The sequence below is a fragment of the Xiphophorus maculatus genome, chromosome 24, assembly GCF_002775205.1.
Source record: "Xiphophorus maculatus strain JP 163 A chromosome 24, X_maculatus-5.0-male, whole genome shotgun sequence".
Lineage (NCBI taxonomy): Eukaryota > Metazoa > Chordata > Actinopteri > Cyprinodontiformes > Poeciliidae > Xiphophorus > Xiphophorus maculatus.
The window spans coordinates 3,106,476-3,121,649 of NC_036466.1; the positions used below are offsets into that span (position 1 = coordinate 3,106,476).

Genomic DNA, 15,174 nt, shown 5'->3' on the forward strand with positions numbered 1-15,174 from the left:
TGAGAACATCCCACCTTTAAATGGCTTGTTTTCCGGTAGAGAAGAGACATTAAAAAAAAATTAAAGATAGGCAACAAGATTCTATGAAACAGTGTCATTGTTTTTATTGTTTTATACTTGCGCATATGTATTAATTGTTTTTATCTTGTAACCAGGTTGCTATGTATTGCACATTTTTTGCTCAGGTCCCTCTTGAAAATGAGATCTAGATCTCAACGGGGTTTACCTGATTAGATAAAGGAATATGAATTACACCCATTGAGTAAATATGAATGCAGCAGCGCCCTCTGCTGTTCGACAAAGGTTAAAAAAAAACAAAAAAACTACTTGCCGCATGTTTACGTTTATTAAGTGTTATGTCACCGAATATCTTACAAAACTCAAACTCTTATGCATCACTCAATCAGTAGGTGGGATCAAAACACTTGCGTTTTTCTCTCTCGCTTTTTTGTAACGAGTAACTAAACCACACATTGAAAATGTATCGGAGTAAAAGTACGCAATTAAGTTCGGAAATATAGTGAAGTAAAAGTGAAAGTCATCAAAAATTTTCATACTCGAGGAAAGTATGAAGTACTCCAAAATATACTTAAGTAAAGTAGTGAAGTATTTTTACTTCGTTACTATACAACACTGCTTTTTGGTGCACTAGCTTGTGCTAATTAATGGATATAAATGGACTTTCAAATCAATTCAGGCAGTAAAGGTTCATTTCTGCTCACCGATTAAGACAAATGTAACAGTGCAAATTAATGAACATAATTTTCATCTCTACTAAGAACCTGAAGCAGTTGCAAACCAGACGTATCTGTGCCATAATAGCTTAAAGGTTCAACATTTGGATATCGGTGTAAAAGTACGACACAATCGATGTGAGCAGGGATCCATGTTGTTTCGTATGAACACTTCAGGCTGGTGGTCATATTTACTTTGGGCACCTTTACAACAATACAGCTTTGTTAAAAGCCAGCAGGCCAAGCGCTGTTTTGCGTCCGACCCAGTCCGTCCCAAAGCTGGACGTGCCGACGACCCGTCTGGAATTCATCGGCCTCTGCAGTCATGTGGTTGGATTTAGTGGAAGATGATAGTATTAGTATGATAGTATTATATGTCTGCAGGGAGAAATGAGTCATTTTTCCTAATGCACTATTGAGTGGATGGAAATCCAATCACATTTGGTAGATGTTTTTGTGAAACACATCAGGAAGTTCACTTGCAAGAAAAGTTGTAAAGCAGTGAAAAGCAAAGAATTTCTTGGTACTTTATTTAGAAATACTTTGAAACCTCTCAATAAATTCATGTGATTCAGTCATTTCCATTGGGACAATTAATCCTTTCTATTTCAATCAAAAAGTGGATGATAAGTTTTAGCTTACAGAGACTTTAGAAGTCATTTGATTTGTCTTTCAGTTCCTGTGTTTAGATGTGAAGTAGAATAGGAATGTGATTCATCTTTGAGAATCTGTTCTTTTTTCAATTTCAACAATCAGGAAACACCCAAATTAAAAGTTGTTTGTTCTGTTACCATCAGGTTGTTTGCACTGGAGAGAAAAATAAACCTTTGCCCAGTTCTGCCCCTGCCACAGGCTCGCTGTCTCCATCTCCATCCATCTTTACCTTTTGTTGTTCTGTTTGCTTGGTTTGTTTCAATTATGATGAGAGCCCAAATAAAATAAGTCGATTCACACAAACCGGATTGCAGCTTTGCTCTTCTAGATTGCCGTTTCCTCAGTCAATCATTGAACAAATAAATAACATGCAAGGCAATGCAAAGAATATCAATTCAGTTCCCTTTATGAGCTGCTTTGTTTTTATATTTTTAATTTTCTTTCAAATATTCAAATAACGAGAAAGTTTGTGTTGTTTTTTTTTTTTACTGCTGTTTTATCTCCAAGCAGCAGGAAATGGATCAAACTGGAAGGGCGTCTTCCATTTCTGGACAATGTCGCCCTCTGCCGGTCAAACGCACAAATCTACCGTTACCATGCCTACAGTCGGTTCGACTGTAAAGTTCTGTCGTCTCATCGTTGTGGCGCAAAACAGGACATTTCAGCTTACTTTCTAAGACGTTCGTGCCCAAACAGGTTAGGTTATCTACTTTAAATTGAAGTACTTTCTTTCTGTATTCATTTAAGCGGTTCATATCCAAACGGTTCGCTGTATCTGTTGTCTTGAACCGAGGTGTAAATTAACAACGTCGCTTCGGGCATTTCGATGCGTCACAACTGTCTGATTCTGGACGCTTATCCGCTGGAATGATTCATGCTCTTAGTTTGTAGCTTTCAGAGTGAGGAATGGTCCAAAAAGAAACGATTCAGATAGAAAATGAACTAAAGTCTAGGGAAAGAAAAGAAAAGAATCAGAGCCGGCAGAGCTGCTGTAAGGCGCTGCCACCATGAGGGGCGCTGTTTTAGAGTTTTCATAACCAAATTAAAAACCAAATAGAGATCAAAGTTTTATTTAATGAAAGGTACAAGAAAAATATCAATCATCTGCAGGAATAGTTAATAAAACAAAATATTACAGCATTAACAGGTGAAGTGATTGAGATATGTCCCTACAATAAAATTAATACATTTGTAATTCAAAAGTATTCATCTTTTCTTTTTTGGGGGGGAGGGATGGTAGTTTTACAGGTTGACATATATGTAATTCTTGCATTTCATAAAGATCAGAGAAATCTGAACAAAAGAACCAAACAGATAGGTTCTTTAGTCCATCTATGATAAAGAGTGACACTGGTCTCTATAGTCCATCCTATACATAACTACATAACTGTTGCAACACATTATCGCTCCTTGTAAACAGTTTGGTTCTAACCGTTTCCCATAATGTTCTGGTGTACATCCATCAGCGTCAGGATGTCCAGGCGAACCGGCTGGAGGAACGTTCCCAGCGACACGGTGAGCTCCCATCAGGACCAAGCCCTCGGCTCCACCGTGTTCCTTCTGCGGTCCTTCGGCCCGACCGCCTTCCTGCTCAGGGAGGACGGAGAGACGGCCACCTTTAAGGTCGGTCGCCTCGGGACAGTCGGGGTCCTCTCAAGAGACTTCGGGGACACATAGGATCCATCGTGTCCTCTTGTTGTCCAGGTGTGCTTGGGCGAGCGGCATACGTGCACCTGTCCGACGTTCGCCAGGGAGCAGCAGCCGTGCAAACACATCTGCTGGTATCACCGTCACACTGTTTGCGCCGCAATTTCATTCAAATGTTTTCCAGGTTTTGAGCCAGCGACTTTCAAACTAGCATTTCATATTTTGGTAACACTTTACTTTGAAGGGTTGTGCTTAAGACTGTCGTAAACATAACAAAAGACCGGTAAGGAACATGATGGAGTCTTCCTGAACGTTTATGACTGTTGTCATGAAATGCCGTTTGGTAAAAACTAACACTTTTAATGTAATGTAATGCAACTTCATGAAAACAATCATAAACATTCATAAAGATTCCCTTCGTGTTCCTGATGTGTCATTTTTACGACACATCCTTGTCGTAAAACATGGACTTTATTTTGGTAGGACTTCCAAGTAAAGTCCTACCAATATTTTGATTTTTCTTCTTTTCCTGAAATCGCTGAAATTATTCATATTCTGTTGGTTCACACCAGGTAAAGAGATATTTTCAGGCAAACCTACTAGTTAGCAGAAGTTGGCGGTCTGCAATTACTTAAAAACTAAATTATACTTGCTTACAAAAAGATACAAATATTTTTAACCCTTACATTGATTTAAAGATGTGTGTGATTCCAGGCTTTTACTGAGGAAATTCCGGCTACCCAGAGAGCACCAGTGTAAGATTTGCTGATTTAAATACCTTTTTTAGTTTTGATGACGGGTCGACATCCGGTGGCCGTTGACGTGTTTTTCCGCTTCAGATGCCTTTCAGGCGGGGCTGTCGGAGCGCCAGCTGCTGGAGGTTCTCCAGGGTTCACACCAGGCTACAGCCTCTGCTGCTGAGACCCCCCACGAGAGCCTTCCAGGACAAGAGACCGGAATCATCTGCCGGAAAGAGATTCAGAACCGGGACGTGTGTCCCATCTGTCTGGAGGGGCTGCTGCAGAAAAAACAGCCCGTGTGTTACTGCAGGTGGGTTTGGATCGCAGCGGTTTCTGACAACCGGAACGTTTACCTCGGTTTCTGGGATGCGACGTACTGACGCCCCCCCGTCTGTCCCCGTAAGGTACGGCTGCGGTAACAGCGTCCACATCTCCTGCATGAAGGTGTGGGCTGACCACCAGGGCCTGTCGGACGGCCGGGAGATGCTGCGGTGCCCCCTGTGCAGGGAGTGCTTCAGCTCCCTGCAGCTGCTCCAGGAGCAGGCAAAGAACGCGGCCCGGCTCTTCACGGCTGCTGAGAGGGAGCGAGCAGAGAGACACCTGGGAGTGGTCTGCTGCAGCTGCAGAGTGGGCCCAGTCACTGGGACCTGCTACAGGTGGGTTGGACCGGAGCGACGCTCCTGCAGCCAGGCTGCCCACCCTAGAAGAGACTCATCCAATTTACTCAGCACAGGATGGGGAAGAAAACACCACCTAGCTGCTATGTTGGTGTTTGTTACGGTACAAAAGCCGACTGGAACCAGAGGCTAAGGGTAACACAGACTCACCGGTACCAAAGAACCACACGTCTGAGGAAACTCCATCTTAGCCGCAGCATCGGGTTACAATATGGAGCCTTCTCAGTCAAACCAACCGGCAGTCAAACCATGTTAGTGCCGACTGAACGTGTTTTACTGTCGCGACCGATCTGAGCTCACCGTCGTCAGGAAATGTAGTCAGGTTGTGTGTTAGTAGTGTGAACGTCTGTGAAACACGACAACCACAATAAAACAACAGTCTCAGGGAAAGAAGATTGCTTTGCCAGTAAAGTCCAACTGTCGGAGAGAAAGGGAGAGAGTTGGGTTGAAGCAAATCAGAGAAACTAAACAGGCCCTGACCTCAAAGCACAAAGAAAAAAAACTCTGCTATCCGTAGTTAACAGAAAGTCTCACCGACCTACCTACCTGGTAAACCAGAAATATGTAGAGGGAACCCCAAACGTACCTGGTCTTCTGATCCCCGCCTCAAACTTTTACTCACCAAAACAAGCTCCAGAGCAGGAGGAGAAGAGGCCAGACTCTTCTGGTGAGCCTCGTTTAGAGTTCAGAGTCCTGGTTGGTTCTTCTCAATTTCTCCATCCTGAACTGGCACCGGCATCAATTCTGATTCCACTGAGGGAATTTAAAGTAAAAGGAAACCGGACCGGTTTTCTCGCTTTGATGCTCTGAAAGAAAATAGCATTTATCTTATGACAGAAAGCAGATCAAAAAAGTTCATTGTGTCTTTTGCAGATGCTGCCTCTGCAGCTCTCTGTATCTCTGTGAGACCTGCGCAACGCAAGGCAGCCACTCGCAGCATCCTCTAGCTACGAGAAAGGTAACCTCAGCCAGTCGCACTGCTGCGACCTAAACGGCTTCTGAACGAAACCACCTTTTCCGCTTGAAACAGACCAGAAAAGAAGAGTGGACTCCTGCGTCTGAGGGCTCCTCCTTGGATCCAGAGCCACAGGATGGAAGGTGCGTTCAGGAAGGATTTAGTTCCCGCAGTGCTCACGAGGTTGCCAAGTGTTGCCGTCTTCTCCTCAGTGCTCCGGCGGAGCCTCCTGCTTACGTGGTGTTGGAGCGTGTCCCCGCGGCCGTGGTGAGGCGCGGCTCTCGGCTGCTGGATGAGGGGATGCAGTGTCGGATCTGCCTGCGGGGATTCGGTCTGGGTCAGCGGCTCCGAACTCTTCCCTGTCAACACAAGGTACGCGCGCTCTTCCTGCTGACCCTGCCGGTGTTTTCAAACTTTAAAACTGGGATATGTTTTCCCTGGCGTCCCTTTCTAGACTCCACCGTCTATGGTTGAGCACAAGTCAGATGAGAAACAAACTACAGTAAAGGTGTAATGTTTTAATATCCATTTCAGACGCTTCAACTCTACAAACTAAACTTGTAGAAATATTTATCATCGTCATAAGAATGATCTTTGTGGCAAATCACGATACAAACAGAGAATCCCAGTGACTTGAACTGACGTTTGGGTCGTAATATGTCAAAACGTGAAGAAGTTTAAGATGTTCTAATACTCTTTTGTCGTCTGTTCCCTCAGTTTCACGTGGACTGTGTGGACCAGATCCTCCTGAGGTCACGCTCCTGTCCCCTAGACGGATATGTCATCTACTGTCAGAGACCGACGGACGGGAAGAGCTCTCCCGAGGTCGCCTCCGTCCCGCAGCAGGAAGACCGCCTGAAAGACCTGTTTGTCCCTGGGATAGCGCTGCTCGCTCAAAATACCAAACCCTCTCCTGCGTGTGGAGCTCCTAACTCGGAGGTGCCGATGGACGCCTCGTCTTTTAGTTGTCTAGCGCCGAATACCCGCAAAAAGACCCGAGGCGGCATGGCCGCCAGGAAAGCCAAAGTGCATCCGAAAGATGCGGACGAGGAGACCGTTAGAGACGCGACGGGAGACGGCTTGGAGCTGAGAATGACCGGATTTTCCATAAACAAACAATAATAGCAGACGAGGATGTCTGCATTTTTCACTCGATGCGTTCTAATCTAATTATTAAATCAGTCAAAATCATTTAGAGTATTTTGGTATGAAGTAAGTTTATTAAGCAAGTTCTCAAAAGATGCAACAACTACAACAACACTAAGCACTACAAAGGTAAAAACACAAGCGGTGGCCCGTTCGGAAGAAACCAAAGGGCGTGACGATGGATGGATCTGTACGGCATATTTAGTACAGATTACATTCATCTGGATCGCTACAAAAACCAGAGCGACGACAGGTTTGTTGTACTCGATGACAATATTTGCACAAAGTGTTGAAAACTCCTTCTCGTCTCGCCGAAAAAGCAAGGAGACATTGCGTTTTCGAGCTGATGATATTCGTGATTGAGCTACGTGTCTTAGAAGGCTCCGTCCACTGAGACGACCTTAAAATAAGTCACGGCGACACAACGTGAGTGGATCGTTCCGCCTTCTTTCAAATAGAAACCAAAAAAAACCCAAAATAAACAAGATGACGTCGTTAAACTACTGCTCACGGAAAATGGTATCTACGTATAAAAGCCAACACTTGAATACACGGAATCGAGCATCGATCGTGATTAAAAGTAAGCTATAATGGAAGACTATAAAGGTGAAGTTGAATTGCAAGAAATATTCGTTTGTGGTGAGAATTATTCTGTTCGATTTCAAAACATATGGACGAAGTCCATAAAGGCTTCGTCACTTTATGGACCGAGGCCAGTTGTTCCCAGGACTGATGACAGTGTTACGGTAGCTACATGTTTGGAATCTTAATTCTTTTAAGGATTCCATCTTAAATTGATGCTATTGGTCCTCTATGTACTTATCTGAGTATACAGACACGCCAAAAGTTTGGAAACAACTCTGTTTAATGCTTTTCTTCCAAAATTATTTTCGAGAAAACCACAGCTCGATCCAAACACCTGATAAATATAGCAAAGCACATTCTAATTAAAAAGTCTCTTTATGCTATCTTATCGCAAAGTATATCAATATGTTGTTTTGTACTTCCAGACTTTTGGCCTGCCCTATAAGTGTACATGAAAATGACAGGATGAACAAGCGTATAGTCTTATTGCAGCGATTCCTGGAACTTTAGTTTTGTTCAGTATTTTTGACCAAAGGCGTAATAGCGGTGGCTACCAGTCCATAAATTACACGTCTGACACCTTGTTTTTTTTTTCAAACTCTGGTACCAACATCAGAGCCAGCAGTTTTCCCCAAGTAGAGGCTTGACGCCTTTTCCCTTTGCTGTTTTTGACCACCTGGCTAACAAGTCAGATCAGACTGGGTCTTTTCAGCAAACCTACGACTCCCCCAGTTTATCGCAACAACTACCGCAAAGATGTGCGTTTGCATGAATTTGCGCGGACGGGAAAGACGTCGGCTTTCGCTTTCAACAACTCGCAAACAAAGGTGTGTGACTAACTCCCTTGAAAAGCATCAAAACATTTAGTCGACTTCAACCCTCCGTTTGATGGCCAATCATTCCAATCGTGCGCAAAGTTGTGAAAAACGTATCGAGATCCTGGCCTAAAAGTATCCTGACTGGATCGGTGGGCGATGAAAGTGAAACCTGTTTTACGTTAAAGCATATAGACCCGTTAAGGTAGATCCCCTGAATACATTTCTAAACTTGGAAATAAACTAATATTGGCTCTTTCGCGCCTCTCCAACTGTTGAGTAAAAATCCCAGAGTTGGAATTACAGTATGCCCTGTATGGCAAGATCTGACGGTAAAAACATTCAGTCACCGAGTTGTCTAAAAGCTATACTCTTGTGTTCACTCGCTAGAGGAAACATTCATTTTCATGCAAAGAAAAGCAACTGTAGACCTAAAATATCGTATATCACGTGTGAACGTAATGTGGCAGCTCTGTGCTTGTGTATATTAGTCTTTCTCCGGGTCAGTGTTGCAGTCCTCTTGAGGCAGTGTGTTCAACAACCGAGTGAGAGTACCGAGAATTAGGAAAGCTTGTTGAATTTAAAGCAGGCATTTGTGGTGAGGATAGGTGCAACTGTCCATCCTGCAGATTCAGATTTTCAATAAATACAAGGAAACAAATTACATTTTGTGACTACGGGCAGTAAGAAAGGCACCGTCTGTAATGCAAACACTGGGAATGGTTACGCTTTCAAGAATCTCGCTGGTGATCTTCAGATTTCAAGAAATGAGAGAATGAGGTGCAGAAACCTTTTAACCCTCCCGTTATGTTCAAATGTTTTCCCCAAAACAATTTTACATCTGATTATTGCTAACAATTTCAATCAAAATTTGATGATAGATAGATAACAATATTTACTTCTTTGTTTTTCTAATATCCACTAGGAAAACCTACAAAGAAAAATCAATGGTTATACATGAAAATGTTTTTTTTCTTCCTTTTTCACTTCCTGTATGTAAGTATGACCTAGTAATCTTGTCCAAGTTGTCTACTCCTCCTTTGGTAGCATAGTAGTAAAGGGTCTTTCTTTCTTCCTGGTCCTTTCAAGTGCTCATTTCAACACTTTTGTGCAAATTGTTCATGAGCACATGTTGAGGGGTGAGGGGTATGTTAGCCCCTCACCCCCTTTTTAAGGATTCTGAAAATGTGAAAACGACTACATCGTGTGCATCATGTTTAAGGTTTCCCTTAAAGAGAATATTCGTATGTTTGCCCACTCCTCTGTGTCCGCTCAACATGGATCAAATTTGCTCATGACAACAGAAAAGGCTTCTCAGCTCCTGCTTTCTCACAGTTTGCTAGTGAGGTGAAGAGAAAAAGGAAAGGGTGTGCAATATTTGTGTCTGTGTATCAGATGAAATTTGTTTCAGAGTAGCATACAAACAAATAGCATCACTTTGGACCCTTTGGGAACCTACATTTGACTGCTCTGTGTCAGTCTGTGTGGGGGGTTAAAACTACATAAAATAACTCATCTTCATTTTGTATGCTCTTTATGCTTATTAAGTCAAGCAGAAGAAGTTCCAAACAGGTAAAAAAAACAACGACTTTTACCAGTTTTCTTTAGATTTTTAACCTTTAAAATGCGTCAATTTGACCCGCAACATAACAAGAGGGTTAAACGACACCTGCGTCAGGATTCCATGTGAAACATCGTAGATGTGCCGCGCTTCTTCAGTCAGCTTATGCTTTCTTTGGCAAAGTTGTACAATCGCGGGACTCGACGACAACGATGCCCAAGTAAACACAAATTTGAGGACGTGTTTCCAATCACGATCTCTAACTTCTTTTGGTCAAAGGTCTTCCCTCCCGGACGTGCTTGGTGCTTCTCTTCTCTGCCTTCCCTCTTTCTCTCGCCTTCCGAAGTCGTCGAGGTGGCGGCGTACCTTTCGACTCGCTGTCCTCTTGAGCGCTGGATGTATCCATCCCATCCCGCTCTTCGGGAATATTGGGAATAGCTCCGCTGCTCCCGTCGAGAATGTTCCTTAGGGAAGGGTCCTCTGGCGTACAAGTGGCCGTGGTGCCGCTCTCGCTGCTGCTCAGGTCTTGCTCCTCGCCGTAACGGCCGCCTCTGCCGTGATGCGGCAGCGAGGAGCCCCTCGTCGACGGCCTGTCGCGGGTGTTCTGCAGGGGCTCGTTCATGTCCACGCCGGAGTCCAGGCTGGTGTCGTTGCTGCTCGGTGGCCGGTGGCGACTCTGGAGCTCGATGATGGAATGGCGAACCTGGGCGACTGGTTTTCCATCCAGAGACACGAACCAAGCCCTGGGGTGAGCCGATGACAACTTGCCACGAGTCAGTTCCAGTAAGGTGCGCTCAGAAATCCCCTGGAGCTCGCCGCTGTGGCCGCTGCTGAAGGCCTCCATACCGGCCGCTTCGTTGAGAGTCCCTGGCACAGATACGGAGGACTCCAGGAGGTTACTGTAGCGCCCCCAGACACCGGCAGTAGGACCTTGTCCTGGTGGGGGTGTCTCCAGAGAATGAGGCTCATCCGGATTTCCCCGCCGTGGACTGCTCCCACCTTGAGAGTGGACTTTGGGTAGTGTCTGGGTGTAATCGTCTTTGCTCGCAGGCTCAGAATGAGGGTCGTACTCGGCTCCGTTCCTGGGGAAAGTGGCAGCCTTGCAGCCTGGTAGCTGCTGCTCCTGAGTGCCAAACAACTCTGGAGCTTGAATAATCGCCACCGGCTGGTTGTAGATGTGAACCGGTTTGTCTCGAAAGAAGTCGTCAGAGTTCACATTGGCCCGATTTTGCTCTGCTTTCTCACATATCCGAGCCACGTCCTGGTTGTTGATGTAGTGCGGCGGAGGCCGAGTCCCCTTCATCCGATCTGAAGCGATATTGTCGTAAGGAGGAGCTGCGGTCAGACTCCCTGGATCCTCCACGTAGATGTTGTAGTTGGCTTTGTGTCTGGGTGTAGATGAAGGTTCGCACCGAACGCTGCAAGAGGTAAGGCTGTTGTCGCCAGATCGGAGAAGCAAACCCTCCTCCGTGTGGGTGGAGGTCGTCTGGTCTTTTTTTACTACAGTGAGTTTGGAAAAGCGGGCCCTTCTCCTCCTCGTGGCTTCTCGACGGGAACTGCTGGATGTGGAAACGGCAAAACTCAATCGGGTTGGTTATCTGGACACTGAGCAACCTTTATTTATATCTATTAGAACTGAGTGTTTTTCTTACGTACCCGCAATGACAGAGAAGCAAGGACAGGAATCCAATCACTATGGCAAGAGTTCCTCCCATTATTCCCACCAAAAGATAGGTGTGGTAAGAGATGAAATCCATAGAACTTATGTATCCCAAATAATCTACCAAGTAAAATGACAAGTTTGTCCTGGTATCAGATACTGTGTTTACAGAGGTGTGAAAAGGTGTTTACCGCCTTATTTAATCACATTTTTTAAATTCAGATTCATGAGCAATCAATGGAACTGAGCAAAGATTCAAAACCTCTTTCTGTCTAACGAGACAAGAAATCAGTAATGGCGACATTATCTAGAAAATGGCTAAAATATTAAACAGTGGTGAAGGAGTGTAAAACATGTTTTTATGTGACGTAGAGATCACAGCTCAGGTACCTTTTGCCGAAGGGTGGGGGGCAGCGATCCAGTAGCCCAGATGGGATGCGGTGTATGTCCAAACCAGTTCGTCACCAACTGCTTTAACTATTCCCAGACCATGATTCTCCCAGGCACCTTCACAGAGCGTCGGTTCACGTAGTCAAGTTTATGTCACTCGTGCATTCTGATATTCTCAAAGAGTTTTACTCCTACCTGTTTTCAGGTTGAAGGCCCAGGCGGGTACTGTGTTTGAGGATCTCAAGTGAGTGTTGTGTTCCAGCGGCAGGCTGATTTGGATGGGTCCTCGGACCTCAAGCTCCTCGTTGCCGGAGTGCAACTGAATGCTGACGGCCGCTACTGCCTTCAGCTCGACGCTTCTGAGCACTGGAGAGATTTCTCGAGAATTTCAAATCTCCAGGTTCGGACGAGACTTAGAGAGTAAAATTAAATACTAACCGGATTTACTGCTGATGATCCCTGGGGTGCAGTCCTTTGTGCTGTGCTGTGGCACAGTCAGGTACGCCATCAGTGAAGAGATGTTGCTTTTGTCAGAGACGGTGAGGAGGTTCTTGGGGAACTTGGCCTTAGGTTGCGATGAGCTGTCTGTGAAAAGGTGATGAGTAAAAAATATTTTTGAATATGTGTTTTTATGTACATTTTCTCACTGAGATGAAGGTGAACCTACCAGGTAAGTTCCTGGTGATGAGTACTGAGTCTTCAAACAGCCAGATGTTTCCCTGACTGTGAGGGAGCAGCAGCAGCGTCACAGCGGAGAAAACTGTAATAAAACCAAAAATGCTTATGATCAACAACACGTTTAAGAGAAAAATTTACATTTAAGGCGTATGTACCTCGCAGCACATTTGGTGTAATAGGAACAAAAACACTACATTAGCTGGATAGGCCTGGAAAAAAATGACAAACAAAAATGTAATTGTGTACATTAGACACTAGATGGCGTCCTCATTCTCATGCGTCTTCCTAGGACTCCCCAGTTTGGATCACAAGCACAAAGGGGAGGTGTCTCTGAAAAACAAGAACCATAAAACACCTGCTCCATCCTCCATCTAGGCCGCCACCTTCCTGCTGTGTCGTTGCCAAACCCATAGATGAACAATAGAGAGGGGCCCTTTGTCCCATCAGGAGCCCCCAGCCTCCCTGTTTCTGAGCAGAACAAAGATGGTCCGGTGACACATCGATGGAGTCAATAAAATAAGCAGAGCGCATCTTATGTGTTGTCATGGGCGCCTCAGTAATGCTCATGAATAATGCAGATGTGAGGGAGGCTGAGGGTTCTGCTGACTTTACTGTAAATAACATGGAAGGTGCTCCTAAATGTACCGTCTCTGTGAGAAACTCACTTGGTCTCTTGGTGGTGCTCCAGGGCAGGGGGGTGGGTACATACCCCTCCTTACTGCCCAGCAGAGTCAAACAAACACCCGGATTGTAGGGCACCCGGAGCAGGACCTCCCCGTCCTCCCCCGTCCGGGCTGAACTCTTCGAGGTGTGGTTCAGGTAGACGTCCACGGAGGCCCCGGCCAGGGGCCGGCGGGTCACCAGGTCTCTCACCAGAACCTTCAGGGAAAACTGGGCTTCTGGGGAGAAAGCAAGGAGGAGATCAGAGCTGCATGGGTGATGAGATGCAAGGTCCATGAAAAAGTGATGAGGTGAGAGTATGGCAAGATCTGACGGTAAAAACATTCAGTCACAGAGTTGTCTAAAAGCTGTACTCTGTGTTCCATCGTTCACTGAGACAATGGAAAATTACACCGATACACACAAGATCCAGGAGCTTCACCTCGATTCCACCGGGGCCTCGTTTACACCGAGGCTCCAGGTCAGCAGCTCTGGGTTAATAATGAGGGAACTGCTGTGGAGCGTTATTCGTGGACATTCTGTCTCGCGACAAAAAACACTGCTTCTCTGGGTTTGCCCTGGCATCATCTGCTCATGTTTACCTGTAGCTGAGGTGTCTCCCACGGCGGCTGGGACGCCATTGTCCCCGAGCGGAGATGAGGGCGAGGACAGGCCTCCGCCCTCCGCCGCCGCTCTCAGCGGTCCATCCAGGCAGATCAGCAGCGAAGACGGCAGCAAGAGGATCAGCAGCGGCGGCAGGGAGCGATCGGCAGCGGACATGGCGGCAGGCCGGCGGGGATCAAAGGCATAACGAGGCAGGCGCGAGCGGAGAGCGCGAGGATCGGGAGGTCCGGCTGTGTTTGTGCGCGTCACGCGGGGCCGAGGGTGGAGGGGAGAGGCGCGTGAAAAAACAAAACCAAAAAAAAAAAAGATGCGCTGATGCTGAGGCTGGGCGTGTGTTCGAAGATCGTCTGACATGAACAGATGCCTCACTAACCGACTGAAATAAAGCTAACCTACATGTACAAAATGTTTCGTATACAATGTGTCATTTTTCTAGAACTTGGAGACCTGCAACAATGACATTACATTTTATTTTCCAAAACTATATTACTTTTTTTTTCCTTCCCTCATTCTTTTTCTGTTTTGATTTTTCTCCACAGTTGATTTAATCATTATTGTTCTTATCGTTTGTCTCCTTTTATTTTGTTTTTTCCGGGGTTTTTTTTTGTGTGATTTGTTTTTTTGTTCAGTCTCGTATTTGACTCCCCAGTTATGTTTCAAAACATCATTCACTGGAAATAATCACGTAGGACTAACATACGCAACAGAAGCAGCCTACTTTATATTCTATAAGCTGCATGTTTTTCATAAGGCTGACAGATTTTAACTTGTGTCAATTATCACCAGAAAATACTGTGGTAAGACTTGGTGGATCTCCATGCGGAGAGTTATGTGAAAAAAACATTTATAGTGAGGCGTCTTTGACTAAACAAGATCTTTGATAAGATAGAAGCTCTTACCTCATCATTGATGTGTTTTTCCCTCTTATAGTTAAGTTTCCTCTTTAAAATGAAATATTACTGCAATAAAGTAAATGGCTAATAATTGTTCTGTCCGCTGATTCATTATTAGCTTTGGTATGATTTAGAAATGCTAAATGAATCTTTGACTCTTATTCTGAAGGGGTTTATGCAACAGAATCGACCCGGATTCTTCACCCTTTGTTTACCAAATATAGCTGAAGACAAAAATAAATAAATAAAAATAAACCTGTTTGAACTTTTAGTTGTAATTCTAAACTAAAATTTAAAAAAAATATCCAACACCATATTACAAGTTTTCATCTCATAAACATTCTGCAACAGCTTCATGAGGAGCATTTTGACTTCCTGTCCACACGGGGGCAGTGTTCCGCCCACGAGAGTGTTTGATGCAACTCGCTGTGATCTGGACCCGGTCATATAAATACAAAATAATAATAATAAATAAATAAAGGTTATTTGCACAAGTCCTAATAAGTGCTTCAACTGAGGGAGTTAGAAAATTCTTCAATGTCCAAATCAGCTACATGAATTTATTTTCTTTAAAAGCATCTTAAGATTATTAAAGGGAAACAGTAAGCATTATATGTACAAAATATTTCAAAGTGATGGAACAAAACCCTGTCCGATTATTCCATCATAAAGCTGATCAGGATGGAAGTGATGTAAGAAAGCCACCACTAGGTGGCATCTGACACCATTTCAACACCTTGATCACGAGTTCTCAT

The 15,174-nt window shown here is 44.7% G+C and overlaps 2 protein-coding genes and 1 long non-coding RNA gene across 3 annotated transcripts; 1 reads left to right on the forward strand and 2 right to left on the reverse strand.

Annotated features, from left to right (window-relative positions):
• The first annotated feature begins 1,942 nt into the window (after positions 1–1,942).
• Positions 1,943–9,456, forward strand: zswim2 (zinc finger SWIM-type containing 2). The gene is given in 11 exon segments (XM_014470067.2): positions 1,943–1,991; positions 1,994–2,084; positions 2,855–3,011; positions 3,093–3,169; positions 3,750–3,790; positions 3,875–4,085; positions 4,180–4,431; positions 5,326–5,410; positions 5,483–5,550; positions 5,620–5,779; positions 6,125–9,456. Coding segments are annotated over 11 exon segments (1,596 nt in total). The 3' UTR covers positions 6,530–9,456.
• On the reverse strand, positions 2,454–4,212 carry LOC111607579. Its single transcript, XR_002752353.1, has 2 exons — positions 4,129–4,212; positions 2,454–3,998 (listed from the first exon to the last, which is right to left on the reverse strand). It is a non-coding gene; the product is annotated as an uncharacterized LOC111607579 (long non-coding RNA).
• fam171b (family with sequence similarity 171 member B) lies at positions 6,608–13,886 on the reverse strand. The gene is made up of 8 exons (XM_005802576.2): positions 13,505–13,886; positions 12,908–13,141; positions 12,232–12,324; positions 12,003–12,149; positions 11,760–11,930; positions 11,565–11,681; positions 11,171–11,294; positions 6,608–11,073 (listed from the first exon to the last, which is right to left on the reverse strand). The coding sequence occupies exons 1-8, from the start codon at positions 13,878–13,880 to the stop codon at positions 9,774–9,776; spliced, it is 2,562 nt and encodes an 853-aa protein (XP_005802633.2). The 5' UTR covers positions 13,881–13,886; the 3' UTR covers positions 6,608–9,773.
• Between the last annotated feature and the right edge of the window lie 1,288 nt (positions 13,887–15,174).